Below are 13,367 nucleotides of genomic sequence, written 5' to 3'. Positions count from 1 at the left end.
ATTGTACAAAAATATCATTATTTCTAAGAACTATCAAACTACTGCCAAATGGCAAAATTAGTTTATTGCCCCCATTAAAGTAAGCCCTATTGTTGCCTCTGTATATTTTTAGATTTCACTGCTGGGTGCTGGGGAGTCGTTTATAGTGAGCCATTGTTACATGACACCCTGCCATAGTTTGCAAGGATGTGTGAATCGCTATCATCCCAACCCACTGACCTGTTTACAAAATGGTACAAAAAATGATAAATATTGGTAGAATGCTGTTATCATTATTTAGAAACCATTAGAAGTATCAAACGGCACATTATGAAGATTTCCAAAGTTTAACAGAACAAGGTTAATAATTATAGAATTAAAACAGCATTAGAAATATACATTAGAAGTATCAAATGTCCTAGACATACAAACAAATATCCACACAGTGACTTGGAATGGACTCTAAAGTTGTCCTCATCACCTGCAACAAAATTTAAATCAATTCAACACAGAATTTTTTTTAATGATGTCAAACAAAAGTAATACTGTATGTGAAGTTCCGTATGAAATAGCCCTGTGTGCGGTAGAACAAGCTTTGCAACAACCTCTATCCCTGTGCACAGTAAGTAGAAAGTCTGTTTGGCACAGTAAGGTTTGAAACTCAGGTCCAGGTTTCAAACCCCGTGCCTGTGGTGCGACTCTACGAGCAGCTACTGAGCGCTGTGTCAGTGTATGCAACAAGGGTCCAATCAATGTTGCAACACTTGGTCAGAGTTTGCCTTCATTCTGACTTCCAGATTTAAGATTATTCTTTGCACTTTTCATCTGTGATTTTCTATCTTTTATTCTTTATCCATATTTTGTGGTTTCCAGCTGTCCGACGTCACTCTTCCACTGAACTGGTGTTTTTTTATTCAAAACTGCTTACAATAACTTCTGGTTTTGTGGAATACCGACAACAATAACAAGTCATTATGAAATTAATTCCATTGTTTAAGTTTATATTGCAATACCATGGCAAGATCTAATGGAGGAAAAATATCCAAAATCTGGCAAAATAAACGCTTTTGGCATGCTCGAAGCTGTTGACCTGAAGATACCAAAGGAGACCTATTGTTCAAAATCTAGTGGATTCTTCTTCCAGGTATTTTTTGTACTTTACAATCTTCAAACTCATATCAACTAAGCTGGCATCAAACATTTAAAACTAGAAATAACTGCATTGGCTTGTGGCAAACATTCATCAAAAACCTAATTCTTGGCTAGAAGAAGTATTTTGACCCCTACATATGTATCATCAACAAGACCAACCTTACAGGACAATGTGGATGAAACCCCCTGCCATCTGTAGTCCAACATAAACATAGCGACTGATTATGTACAGATAGTTTGTCACTGTGCCCTTGTCTATTATCATATAGCCTGGATACCAGACGGTCCAAACCTCAGCTACAGCCCTATCTCAAAAACACATCTATCCATAGATATCTCATGCAGCTTTCCTTCCCCCATCTATCAAGCACACATAACAGCTTACCACAAAAAGAGTTTGGCTACTATAACCTTAAGAAACTGATTATCTGTTTCTAACAACCTATCCTATTAGTATCAGGTCCATAAAAAATTCTCTTTCCACTTGTACTCAAACTTGTAAGAAGCTAAGGCAAAGAAATGTTTCTTCCAATGACTTCCTCATATACTATCGGTAGTATGTCTACACTAGATCTACAATTACCCGAAATGTACATTTCTACATACTGCATTTTAACTAGATATTTACTTCATTGGGCTTAGTGGGAAAGAACTGCTGTCAAGGTCAATAGAACTGACTGCACAGCCCTGCCTCAGCCTCAGGGGAGACTAACTAACAAGACTCTGTTTTGTTGCCCAGTCAGCTTGTGAATGTGATTAATTGAAAACAGTCATGAGAGCAAGATGGCCTGGAAAGCATAACGAAGGCAACACATGGCAAGAAACAGCAGTTAGAGACAAGGTCATTCACGTACCTACAGTTCACTTAAGAACTGTGACTGACACAAGCAATTGAAATGATAAGGCACTATTGGCATGAGACAGGTATTCTGGTATAGAATGTTTTATGCTACTTATTCTTCAACCCACGGTTCACATGTGATGATTGACACCACTATGAATGAAAGTTCATTCCAGCTTTTAGATCAGGACTAATGATAACAACTTGCAGATACAGTGAAGTAGTAGAGACTGATTAAAAAGCATGTGCTGTTTGGGTTGGTGGAGGTGGAGAAAACCTCACAACACAAGGCAAACACAATTTGTCTGTCAAAACTTCAAAGGCTGCCCTACCTACCGCAAGAATACCCCTTTGTGCCTCAGCCCTCTGGACCTCTTGGTGTATACTGTTTCCTACTCAAATGGACCTCCCCTGAAAATGTGCCCAGGCCTGATTGTTGGGAGGTAGTCTGCCAGCCACATGTCTGCCAGCACCTGTGGTTATATTTCTCTTGGCTAGACAGGCCTCTGGGGTCAAGGCACACTGTTGACCTGGCCTTGCAAGCCTTTCAGTGGAACTACAAAGGAACCTGTCCTCCTGTATTCCCAACAATCTTAATGGTGGATTTTAAGTTTTAGATTCACTTAAAATATCTTCTCCTAGAGAGTAATATGCATAGTTGATTCACTTGCCATATCTTCTCCTAGAGAGTTGTATTCATAGTTTGGCTATGGTGGAGTAGCCTGCATCCTTATTGGCCCATCCTACATTGCCAATCAGCCATAGACAGCAGAGTTTGCATTTCACAGACTAATGGTAGAGCATATAAAACACAACAAAAAGTTGTTAGTGGATACTTTTATGTTTGCAATTTTCACGCTGACCTCTGTACTTCCACTTATCAATACTGTTAATACCGCGTTTCCAGTTCAGGTGAATTCAGGTATATAACCCCCCCCCCCCCAAGCTAGTATTTAAGGACTGTACATTATTTACAAGAGCTGGTGCAAAGAGGGTCAGGTAAAAAAAAATTTCCATGGCCCTATACCCTCTGTTCAAAATTAACACAGTAAGGTTTTTTGATATTCTGCCAAAGTAACATTCCTTAGGATGATAACAATAAACATTGTAGCATTTCATTTTCTAGTGTCACTTTCAATACAAAAATATGACATACATGTAGTACAAATGTAACTGGAGGAAAAGATAATGGGTAAGTAGCTAATTTGAAGAAAGTAATAATTTGGAAATGGGACAACCTGAAATCCAACCAGATACCGTTTTAGATCCATCTCGCTATGAGGTTCCAAAAAATCCAGTTGGTAGGATGACAAATTTTTCCGTTTCAGCTTGCCAAATGGATAGAACCATTTCATGTTTTGCATCATGAATGGGGCCTAACAGTAACACAATACATAGGATACCAAATAGACCTTCCAGGCATTCATATTCTAATTAGGTTACATAAAGACACTACAGGCTGGAAGTCACAGGTCAACAAATCTACCTGAACAGGTTTTGTAAGGCAGGTACCACAAATACTCTGGATACACATGCTGTCATTTTTCTCTTCCTTCTTCTAAATAGAAATTTGCCCTCAGCGTAGAATAAATTCTATCCACATTTCGTTGAGAATATTCTTCTTCTGAAAAATGCATAGACTATGATAGAGCTATAATGACAATGATCTTTATTGCATATCCATGCCCAATATGGGCTAAATGCATTGAGTTAGTAGAAGTGTAGAAAGGTTAAGATTTTAAATTCCATCTGTATCTAGAGCTTCTTTCCTCCCGGTAAATTCATGGAGTTTTTTTAGAGTCCATTACATGTCACCAGGAGGATCTACCTGGGCCCCAACAGTTATAATCTAATAAAAAAAGATGAACATGGAAATTCGAAGCTATTTGAATTTTTGCACACTTCCGCAGACATTGCCCAAGTTCTGAGGCGTACAACATAACACTTCTAACCCAGAGTAGAATGTCGAAAAAATCTAATTTCAATAAAACAAAATTCCAACTTCAAATTCTTAAACAAGAAAGTACTATGACAGACATTTCAAGAATATGGTGTATACTAGTAAACTGTACTTTGATATCTTTATATAAGTAAACCTACAAAAGTATTCAAATGCACTGGTGCACCCACAACTCCAATTTTAGGTGCACCAAGGTGCACGCACCCAGTATTTCAAGCCCAGCTAATAGTGTCACTTTTACAACTATAGTCAATACTACCACTGTACCACACTAGCGCCACTTCTAGAACCGTACTCAACAATGAAATGTGCTGAACTGGAGTGAAACTGTGAGTGCAGTCAGTTCATTACGTAGGAGTACTGTTGTTGTCCGATGTGATGAGTGTTCGCATCTGTATCTCTATGTTCCCGTTACCGCATTCGTATGTAGATTGGCATGTTGTCTGCATACAGTTATGCAATGATGCACATTGTTTGTTTGTTTTTGCGGTAGCTGCAGGTAACATTGAACATTACGTGCACCAGACAAATTTTACCTGCACCACTCTGAATTTAGGATGTGTGGATCATACTCCAGTTGTTGAGGAACAATTGCTATTTTTTCTCATATACTTAAGATCTATAGGTGGTAACATTCAATGCAGTTGATAACAATCCATATACACCAACTAACTACAGTATAGAAGATTTATGTATACCAGTACATAGACCCAGTACATCAAACCCAGTACATGGACCAGTGCAGGTTAGGTGCAGGTAGACATCAGAAATACCTGCACAGCTCCAATTTTACCTGCACTAACCTGCATATACAGGTGGTATATCGAGCCCTGTAGACTGTAGTAAACAAAACAGATCATGCAAAGAACGTTGACACTTACGTTTGCCTTCAATCTTTACCTTGAACCACAGACAGTAGTTACAAAATAATGAACAGCACACTGAACAGACTTGCAATTTGCATGTAATCTTCGAGATTTAAAATATTCTGAACTTGCAAACATTTTTGCAGGTACTTCATCATATGTATGATGAAGAAAATACATGGCCTGCACTGCAAATAACGAGGAATAAGACATCTTACTTTTAGACAAAAGGACAAATACACATCTTTTTTTCCTCCCTTGTTTTCGCCGGCAACCTTCAAACCTTCAAACAACTACCAAAAAAAGTATTGCACTGCCTGCTTTGAGTGGCATCTCTTTTGTCTTGCGCCTCATGTTGTTTTTATTTTCAAATCATTTCGGAAAAAAACAAAGCGGCCAATCCGTGAACCAAGAGAAATGGTGTGGCCTAAGGATGGAACGATGACTGCTAAGACTCCCACATTCCACTGGTTTCCACTCATTACTTGTCTTTCTCAGGAATAAAATAGTGTGTAATTTAAAATGTAGGTAGTATCATATACTAAAACTGATCATTATGCAACATTGCATCATATTTTCTTAACTATTTTGATCTCATCATCATCGGTCAAAGTGATCACACATCTTTGCATCTAATCACTTAAAATCAGAATAGAATCGGAATAGAATCGGAGTGTCCTGGGAAAGCTGTGAATTAAGAATACATTTCATTTTCATTTTTCTACATGTATATCAAAAATCTTTATTAGATTTATCACATAAAAATACCACTATATATATGTATATGTCAAGTTTGTATTTGCTTGGGATTTGCAGGTTATACATCTCATCACTTTATTTAGCAGCTTTAACTTACATTGATTGAAACAGTTAACATTGCATCCATGACAATAGAAAAAGACAAAGAAAACCAGTACTGTACATTTCCTACTGCAGTATCTCAATTCAGATTCATTGTACAAATGTCTGAAAAGAGTTCCATATTTTGAGTGTTTTATCTGTGTTCATTTGCTCAATCCTATTATCCTATATTCACCCCCCCCTCCTTCCTCCAGGACATTACTAGCACTATTCCAGACTGTCTTATAGTTATAGGACGTATAAAATAAGCTGATAAACAGGCTTTTTAGATATGTGGCTTCTACTGATTTTAGAGCTTAGGAAATCTTGTCAGGAAAAACTCAGATAGTAGATGTGTGTTACTGTTAGCCGATTTGTGATGACAGGCAATTTATGTGATGTAATACCAGTAAAATGTTCGAACCCTGGTAGACTAGCCCTACGGGCTAAAGGGTATCTGAATAAAGGAATAAAAAAAACAATATCTTTTTTAAGTGTTCATCCTTCCAAGCACAAATGTATAACCCCTTCCGCTCTGGGCCAGGGCCCCACTGTCTTGGGAGGCCCCTTTTGTTACTCCAACCATCCATCAAGCATGAAAGGGACAGTCACTTGGCCTGCAGGGTTTTCAGCTCCACAAGTTGATGAAGGCATGTGCCCTCCCCAGGAATTCAGGTGTTCCATTTTCTGCTGACAGCATTGTTTATCTAGGGATTAGGCCCAGCCAGAACAATGTACTCTTCACCCAGCCAAAAATTAATCATTACTTTGCCTTACATGAACAAGCAACTCAAGGATTTAGTCCTCATTACTTAAGACTACTCCAGGTCGGTATTATTGGCAGTTCCGCATGAGCAGAATAGTCCCGTAAGAAACAAAAAGGTTGTACACCATCATTTTAACTCATTTGTTCTTCACAGTTCCCCTTTAAAACAGATCCTGTATTTGATAACCCCCATTTGAAAAACAGTTGGTGTGTTAGCAAAAGCAAACAAGGCTTAGCAAGGTCACTACGTGGCCTTCTCTCAGGTCACTTTTGAGAGAACAGCTGTCAATTGCACAACAATATATTGTTTCAGTCTAGTACAGCAATAGACACGACAGGTTGAAATTGAAAACGACTGTTTTTCATACGTAGAGAAAGCATGGTTGTCAAACACAATACTGACTGAAGTCAATAGCATCAAAAACGCCATTGTTAAAACCAAAAAGGTTTGCCACGAAACACTTTACATGAGAACAAAATAATACGATCCAGTAGTACAGTTATTGTGTCAATGCGGAAATATTCGGGATGATTTGATGTTCAGGGGTTTTGTGGTTACTACCATGCTGGGAACTCGAAACTAGCTTAAACATTTTTGTTTTGTATTCTGCCTGCCTACCCAACCCATTCTTTTAAAGCACTTCATGTACATACTATATATTGTACAATATTGATTCCATGTGACTTAAGCGCCATTGTGAACTCAAAACCACTGCGAACATTCCATTTTCTCCTTACTGCAAACATAGGATATTCTCTAAAACACTAAATTAACCCTTTTCCTACCACCTTGTCTGCAAACTAATGAAAACTAAGACATTTGTACAAGTGCCTCAATTTGCAATAAACGTATTCAATTCTGAGTGAAGTTGCAGGATATCCAGTAACACAAGCAAGGTCCTGTTTCTTACCAGCCTACATCCTTTCAAATGGCAGGCAACTAGATAAGATTGTACCCAGACAAGAGATGTACATTATTTACAGAGCCATCTTTATACAGGCATTACTTGTCCTTGAAAGCAACCTTACAAATAATACCAACTCCTAGATGTATTCCTTGATTGGCCTCAGACAAGGTCACCAAATTAGCCTGGATGGAAGGCACATATCAAGCTATTTTCTGGCCTTGTTCTTTGTCTCAAAAAGCTTCGAGTACTGGTGATAGTTCGACTCATGATAGTGCTAGGGCCTAGGAAAAAAAAATGTTGTGTTTCCTGTTTCAGTCCTGAAAAAATTAGGGTCGGTAGGTAGGGATTATCTTTTTTTTTTCTTGTATTTTTTTTTAGGCTGGCCAAAATTCTAGTGATACATATTTACAGTACAGTTGAACAAAGTAAACTGAAATGTATGATGACACTTTCAATGTCAAACTTTAATTTTGTGCATGATAGATACATTTATCCTTCATTAGATGGGACAAGCAGTGTTTTACTTCAATAGGAAGCAGGCTAAATAAAAATTCTAACTGGAAGCTATGTGACTCCACTGCCCACCCCAAAAAAAAGTCTAGGGTCGGCAGGTTTTTTTAGGGTAGGTAGGGAAACAGGAAACACAACATTTTTTTTCCTAGGCCTAGTCACATATTGTAAAGTAATGTAATGCAATGAAAGCAGACTGGCAAAGGTGTTAAAAACAGACAGAACAGTCGCTTCTGGCAGTAATGGCATATCAACTGTCACTGATAAACTCAAACTCAAACTCAAACTGATCTTAGGCCCCGTTCATGATGCAAAAAATGAAACAGTTCTATCGGTTAGGCAAGCTGAAACGGATAAGTTTTGCCATCATGAACGCTCCGAAACGGATCTGAACTTTTTTTTAGAACCTCCTCGGGAGGTGGTTCTGAAACAGGTTCTAGGTTATCTGGAATTGCGAATTTTCATCATGAACGCAAAAGCGGCGATTACCGTTTTACATCGGGGCATGTGTGTTCATAGTTGGTGGCGTCACTGGGAAAAAGTACAATTTTTAATCTGTCATTCAGGTGTTTCAGCCGCGTTTTCAATCTTAAAATTTGTTTTTATTATCGGACCGCCTCCTGGTAGACTGAGGAGCCAGCAGTCCTCATATATCGCTAGGGAATGTGTCAGGACATCCAGTGGAAATATCATAGCATGCCATATATCGGGACCACAACGTTTTCAGAGGCATTTCCAATGTCATGACAGAACCCGGCTTTGAATTCAGCAAGACATTCATTGGTTCAACTTCGATCAATGAACAATAATCTGACACAGAAGTACAAGTTTGGGCAAAATCACAACAACCTCAGGGTCAGAGGTCGCATTACCATGCAATACCATGGTGCCTTTTCAAGGAACTGAAAGGGTTTGCAAGTTTGCATCGTGAACGCAAAATGCAAACCGTTTCCTGTCATTTGCTGTCGGATTTCAAGGTTTTTGCATCATGAACGGGACCTTACAGTTACTGTATCAGATACTAGCTGCCCTCTGGATTCATACCACGTCTTGGTAAATATGTATTCAATGTTGAAAGACTGGGCATGTGTTCAATTTGTGCTTAGTGGTCTTCACTGCAACAAGGCCTCCAACACATCATGATACTGGACAATAGATAGCACTCAGCCAGTTCACATGAAGAAAATTTCATAGCTCGTAGGACAATGACATATGCCATGGCATAGGCCCACTTTAGACAGACAACAGTTATATCGTTGTGTGACTGCTATCATCCAAGACGTTTAGGCTGTCTAAAGAGGATCAAAATAGCCATGCCACCACATCAGACCTGGTCGTGCAACACCTCTTGAATTGTCTGGGATGCCCCGCTGGGAAGCAGCTACTCTGTACATACAATAGTCCAAGCATTTATATGTAAAGACAGAGGCAGAAACTACCTACCGAATATATATATATATTACCAACATTGTGCAACAAACACCACCCTTTCATATACCACACAGAAGTACTACATACTAACATAGGGTATCTTCTCTTGGCCCATCCTGTAATGTTATATACCATGATTCAGAAGCACTACATAGGGCATCTTCTCCTGCAAACATAAGATAACATAAGATAGGTCTGAGGACAACACGTGAATACAACATTGTCAGCTCCCTTCTAAGTGCTATATAGAGAGAAGGACATAATTCTGGACATGGCAAGTCTTTATACCAAAGACAAAGGCTGCTACTTTCTTTCAACCATGCAAGCAGTCTTCTGCAGCTGTTTCACGCTTCAGACTGAAATTCCTTCCGCCTTCCCCAGTCTAAAAAATCAGGACAACACTATACAGCTCTCCCATTTACTACCCAGTAATGGTGCTGGAACAGAGATGAATCACCACAGCTTGAAGACTGGAAACACAAGAAAAACATCTGGAAGACAACATGTGTTTTTGCCATTTTGTTCAAAAATTGCCTGTGTGTTGAATTATATGGTTTGATCCAGAATTTCCATGTATGATTATATCCCAATAAAAGTGAACTGAGCAAGAGAAAATTTGCTCATCCTGATCAATGATGAACAGGTATCTAGGAGACATAACCACACCGTCTGGAGCAACACAGCGCCAGTATTTGTTGTTTTACATTACAGTATTACAAATCAGGGCTCGAAATAATGGGTGCATGTGCACCCAGGTGCACCCAAAATTGGAGCTGTGCACCCAATTATTTTCTGTGGGTGCACAGGGTACACCCAAATATTTTCTTGGGTTTATGTATGGAAATATATCAAAGTGTACTAGTATACATCATATTCTTGACATCTAAGGGTTAGAAAGAAATAAAAATGTCTGTCATGGTACTTGTTTAAGAATTTGATGGCATGTGACTATGTTTTGTTACTAGGTTTTTCTGACATTCTACTTCTAGTTAAATTTAAGTGGTGCACCCAAAAAATTATTGGTGCACCCAATTTTTTAAGCTGGGTGCACCAGTGCACCTAATCCCAAAAATGAATTTCGAGCCCTGCAAATTCACATGTAGAAAAATACTTCCCAATGCCATGGTGGATGCTTATCAAACTGGGAACACATGTACTCAAATTCATTACAAGTAATACTTTAGTATGAAAGAATTTTGTGAGCAACTGATAACACTATAATAAAGTTCAAACATTTTATTTATAGCTACATTGTATATAAAAATCATCAAGCTTGTTTATAATCGTATCATCTTAAAAGAATATAGAGTGGACTTTGATGGTATTAGCACACATAAATAAACAAAGAATCTTGAATGCCCCACCTACTATAAGTTACTAGTAATAAAACACTCTTTTTGAAAATAGGATTAGTAAATATCCATCAATGAGAAATGGGATACAATTCCAAAGTAAACATCCTCCAAAACATGAATAATCTACATCAGTGTATGCACTTTCAAATTTGCATCAAACCCCAATGCACAACAAATTATCTACTAGAAATGTGGGTTTATGTAATAAATGTGTGTTGACACGCCTGCACAAGAAGGAGAAGGTATAAGGAAGCCTATACTGTTTCTCAAGGTTGACATTCTCTGACCTGGGCTGCCATGCAATCAGGCTAAATCAACTGTGTCCCCTCTCCAATTTCCCCCAGAAATATTCAGTGGGTGAGGTCACATCTGACACACTGGATTAGCCTGAACCAGTCACCAAAACTGTAGCAGCCGGCAAGGAGACACAAAAGCCTTCCTATCGTGTGTGACTCAAAAATCTGGTGAGTAAACACCAGCTAAATACACACAATGTTTTTTGTGAATTTTGAGGCTGGTCCTTGTAAGCACACAAGTCCTGAGCCAACCCTTTGCTGTGGGCTGTAATCTCCAAGCAGATGTTGGCTTCAGCTTGTCTTAGTATGTTTATGTGGCAGAATTGTGCATTTTTCTGTAGATCCATGTTTTTACCCTGTTGCCTCCCCTTGCGAAAATGGTACACAAACATGCTGAACCCTAAACCCCATCTGTATCTATGTGTTCAGGTACACAGGACGACCCTCCCATATAATTACTGGTAGAGCCCTGTTTGTTTTCAAGAAACCACTAAAATGGTGTGTTTTTGTAATTCCTGCAGACGGATACAGCACTTTTTCCATTAGTTTTCAGAACGTACACATGGCTAGGGTGTGTAACTAGAGATTTCGAGGGGAAAATGTCCGATTTGCGAAAAATGGACGATAAAATGTTACGTGGAACACAAGGTAACCCCCTGAAATAGCGGGTACCCCCTCTGCGGCCCATCCCATACCATTCCCCTTGCTTCGGGATGCCGTAGCTAAATCGTACTGAAAGATACACACATCATATACGATTCTGCAGTATTGGATAGTGTGTTGAAACTTAAAGGCCCAACAAATCGCTCTGTAGCAGAGTAACTCCCAGGAATGTCGGCCTGGATTGGGGAACAGGGCCGCCTGCGATCTCCTCTCTACCCACACCTACAAATGGGCCGAGGGGGTCGACTCCCAACTCCTGACGATTTGGGCTCGTTTACGGAGCCGCTAAAGCATCATATCAACACACATGTGACAAATCATATGTCCTTAGGTAAGTGGAAAGTTGATTGACCCACAAATAGGGTGGAATAGTGGGAAAATTTGGATTAACTTACCGAGAAGTCGGGGTGCTTCTGGTCCTCCGGCTTGTGCGAGACAGCACGTATGACCCCCGATTTCCATTCCCACTCAGAAATCCTAGAGAATTTCAGCTTCCCGCCCCCGGATACGCACAGGAACCGCTTCCCTACGAGCTCCTTACGCTCCTCCATCATCCTTGCTAGGGAATCGGTCGCATATTACTCCGGGAAGGAAGAAAATGTGAGGAAAAACGTGTACTTGCCAGTACGACTGTCCACTAAGCAGACACACTTCGGCGCGTACTGATCTAATCTACGCACCACCCAAGCCGTCTCCGTGTGACCTGTCTCCTTCCGCGTGTACTAAAATATTTGGAGAAAGTAGTACGTACATGTATTGATCGCTGTGTTCTATGCTACTGCTAGGCTCTGAGAGAGGGGTGCAATATCCGTTAGAATTGAAATATTATAATCATGCCAGCAAGGTTGAAAGGTGCTTTACACAAACGCAGTATCATACTAGAAAGGCCGACATTTGCTTGGGTGCAAATACAGCATATTTCAGCCATACCCATTCCCACGCAACATTGGACTGTTCCAAGTCACCCCTGCGCAAAAATGCAATATTTAATGTAAGTTATCCCCAAAAGAGAACTAATATTGTGAATTGATTCCATGTCAAAACAGAGCTTGCCCAATATGCCCCGGGCCCGTATGGAAGAATATAATCTTCCACAGGAGCGCCTATGCATAACTGATTGGTTTTTAGAATTGCGGCAGCTCCTATTTTTCCGAGAGTGAAAAAAAAACGCATCTTCCATTCAGAAGATTTTCGTCATGAAATTACATGACGCCATTCAACAATTTCCACTTCGATAACTAGGTCTAAGTACCGTCATAATCTCCTTGTGATGTGGGTGCATTTATTATTGCAGTGAACTTTTTTTAAGCAAGTAGGGCATACGTTTTAATAATTGTCAGGTGCAGGTACTGTGTAGTAGGAGTGTTGTTGTTTTTTTCAAGCTAAAAACTTCAATCTTCTTCTTGTTTTGTATGAGCCATTACATAAACGGAGACGTCTCGAAATTTTACAAGAATTTTACCACCCTGTCGCTTCATTTCTTTTCTGAAAAATCCCAGGACGAACAAGTTAACTTGATTTGGCTTTATCTATATATTTCATTTTCCTTCGAATTCTTTGTTAAGTATATGCCCCTGCATACCACTGTTAAATTGTTTTACTTTGTATGCAATCAGCCATCGGACGTAATCTTGTCTGAGTGTTATAATTTCCTGCTCGTAGCGTGCGAGACCTGGAGGATAGGTGTTTCTACTTTGTTCGGGGTTTCTTTTAAGAGGTCAGTGGTGATACTCTGGTACTGAGAGTGTTTTAATGGGCTCAAACTTCGGCAGTTTAAAGGTACCTACCAATTGGAAGGAC

At 39.4% G+C, this 13,367-nt stretch overlaps 1 protein-coding gene across 2 annotated transcripts in view; it reads right to left on the bottom strand.

Moving 5' to 3' along the window:
* Positions 1 to 12,255, bottom strand: part of LOC118414209 (probable JmjC domain-containing histone demethylation protein 2C) — a 78,478-nt gene extending 66,223 nt beyond the window's left edge. For both annotated transcript variants that reach the window (XM_035818089.1, XM_035818090.1), the window contains exon 1: positions 11,963 to 12,255. In XM_035818089.1, the coding sequence (XP_035673982.1) occupies positions 11,963 to 12,121 (159 nt within the window). In that variant the 5' untranslated portion in view covers positions 12,122 to 12,255. The remainder of the gene's footprint in view (positions 1 to 11,962) is intronic.
* Between the last annotated feature and the right edge of the window lie 1,112 nt (positions 12,256 to 13,367).

The sequence above is a fragment of the Branchiostoma floridae genome, chromosome 4 (genome assembly GCF_000003815.2).
Source record: "Branchiostoma floridae strain S238N-H82 chromosome 4, Bfl_VNyyK, whole genome shotgun sequence".
Taxonomy (NCBI): domain Eukaryota; kingdom Metazoa; phylum Chordata; class Leptocardii; order Amphioxiformes; family Branchiostomatidae; genus Branchiostoma; species Branchiostoma floridae.
The sequence above is the reverse complement of the archived record's forward strand: the minus strand, read 5'-3'. Positions and strand labels throughout refer to the sequence as shown.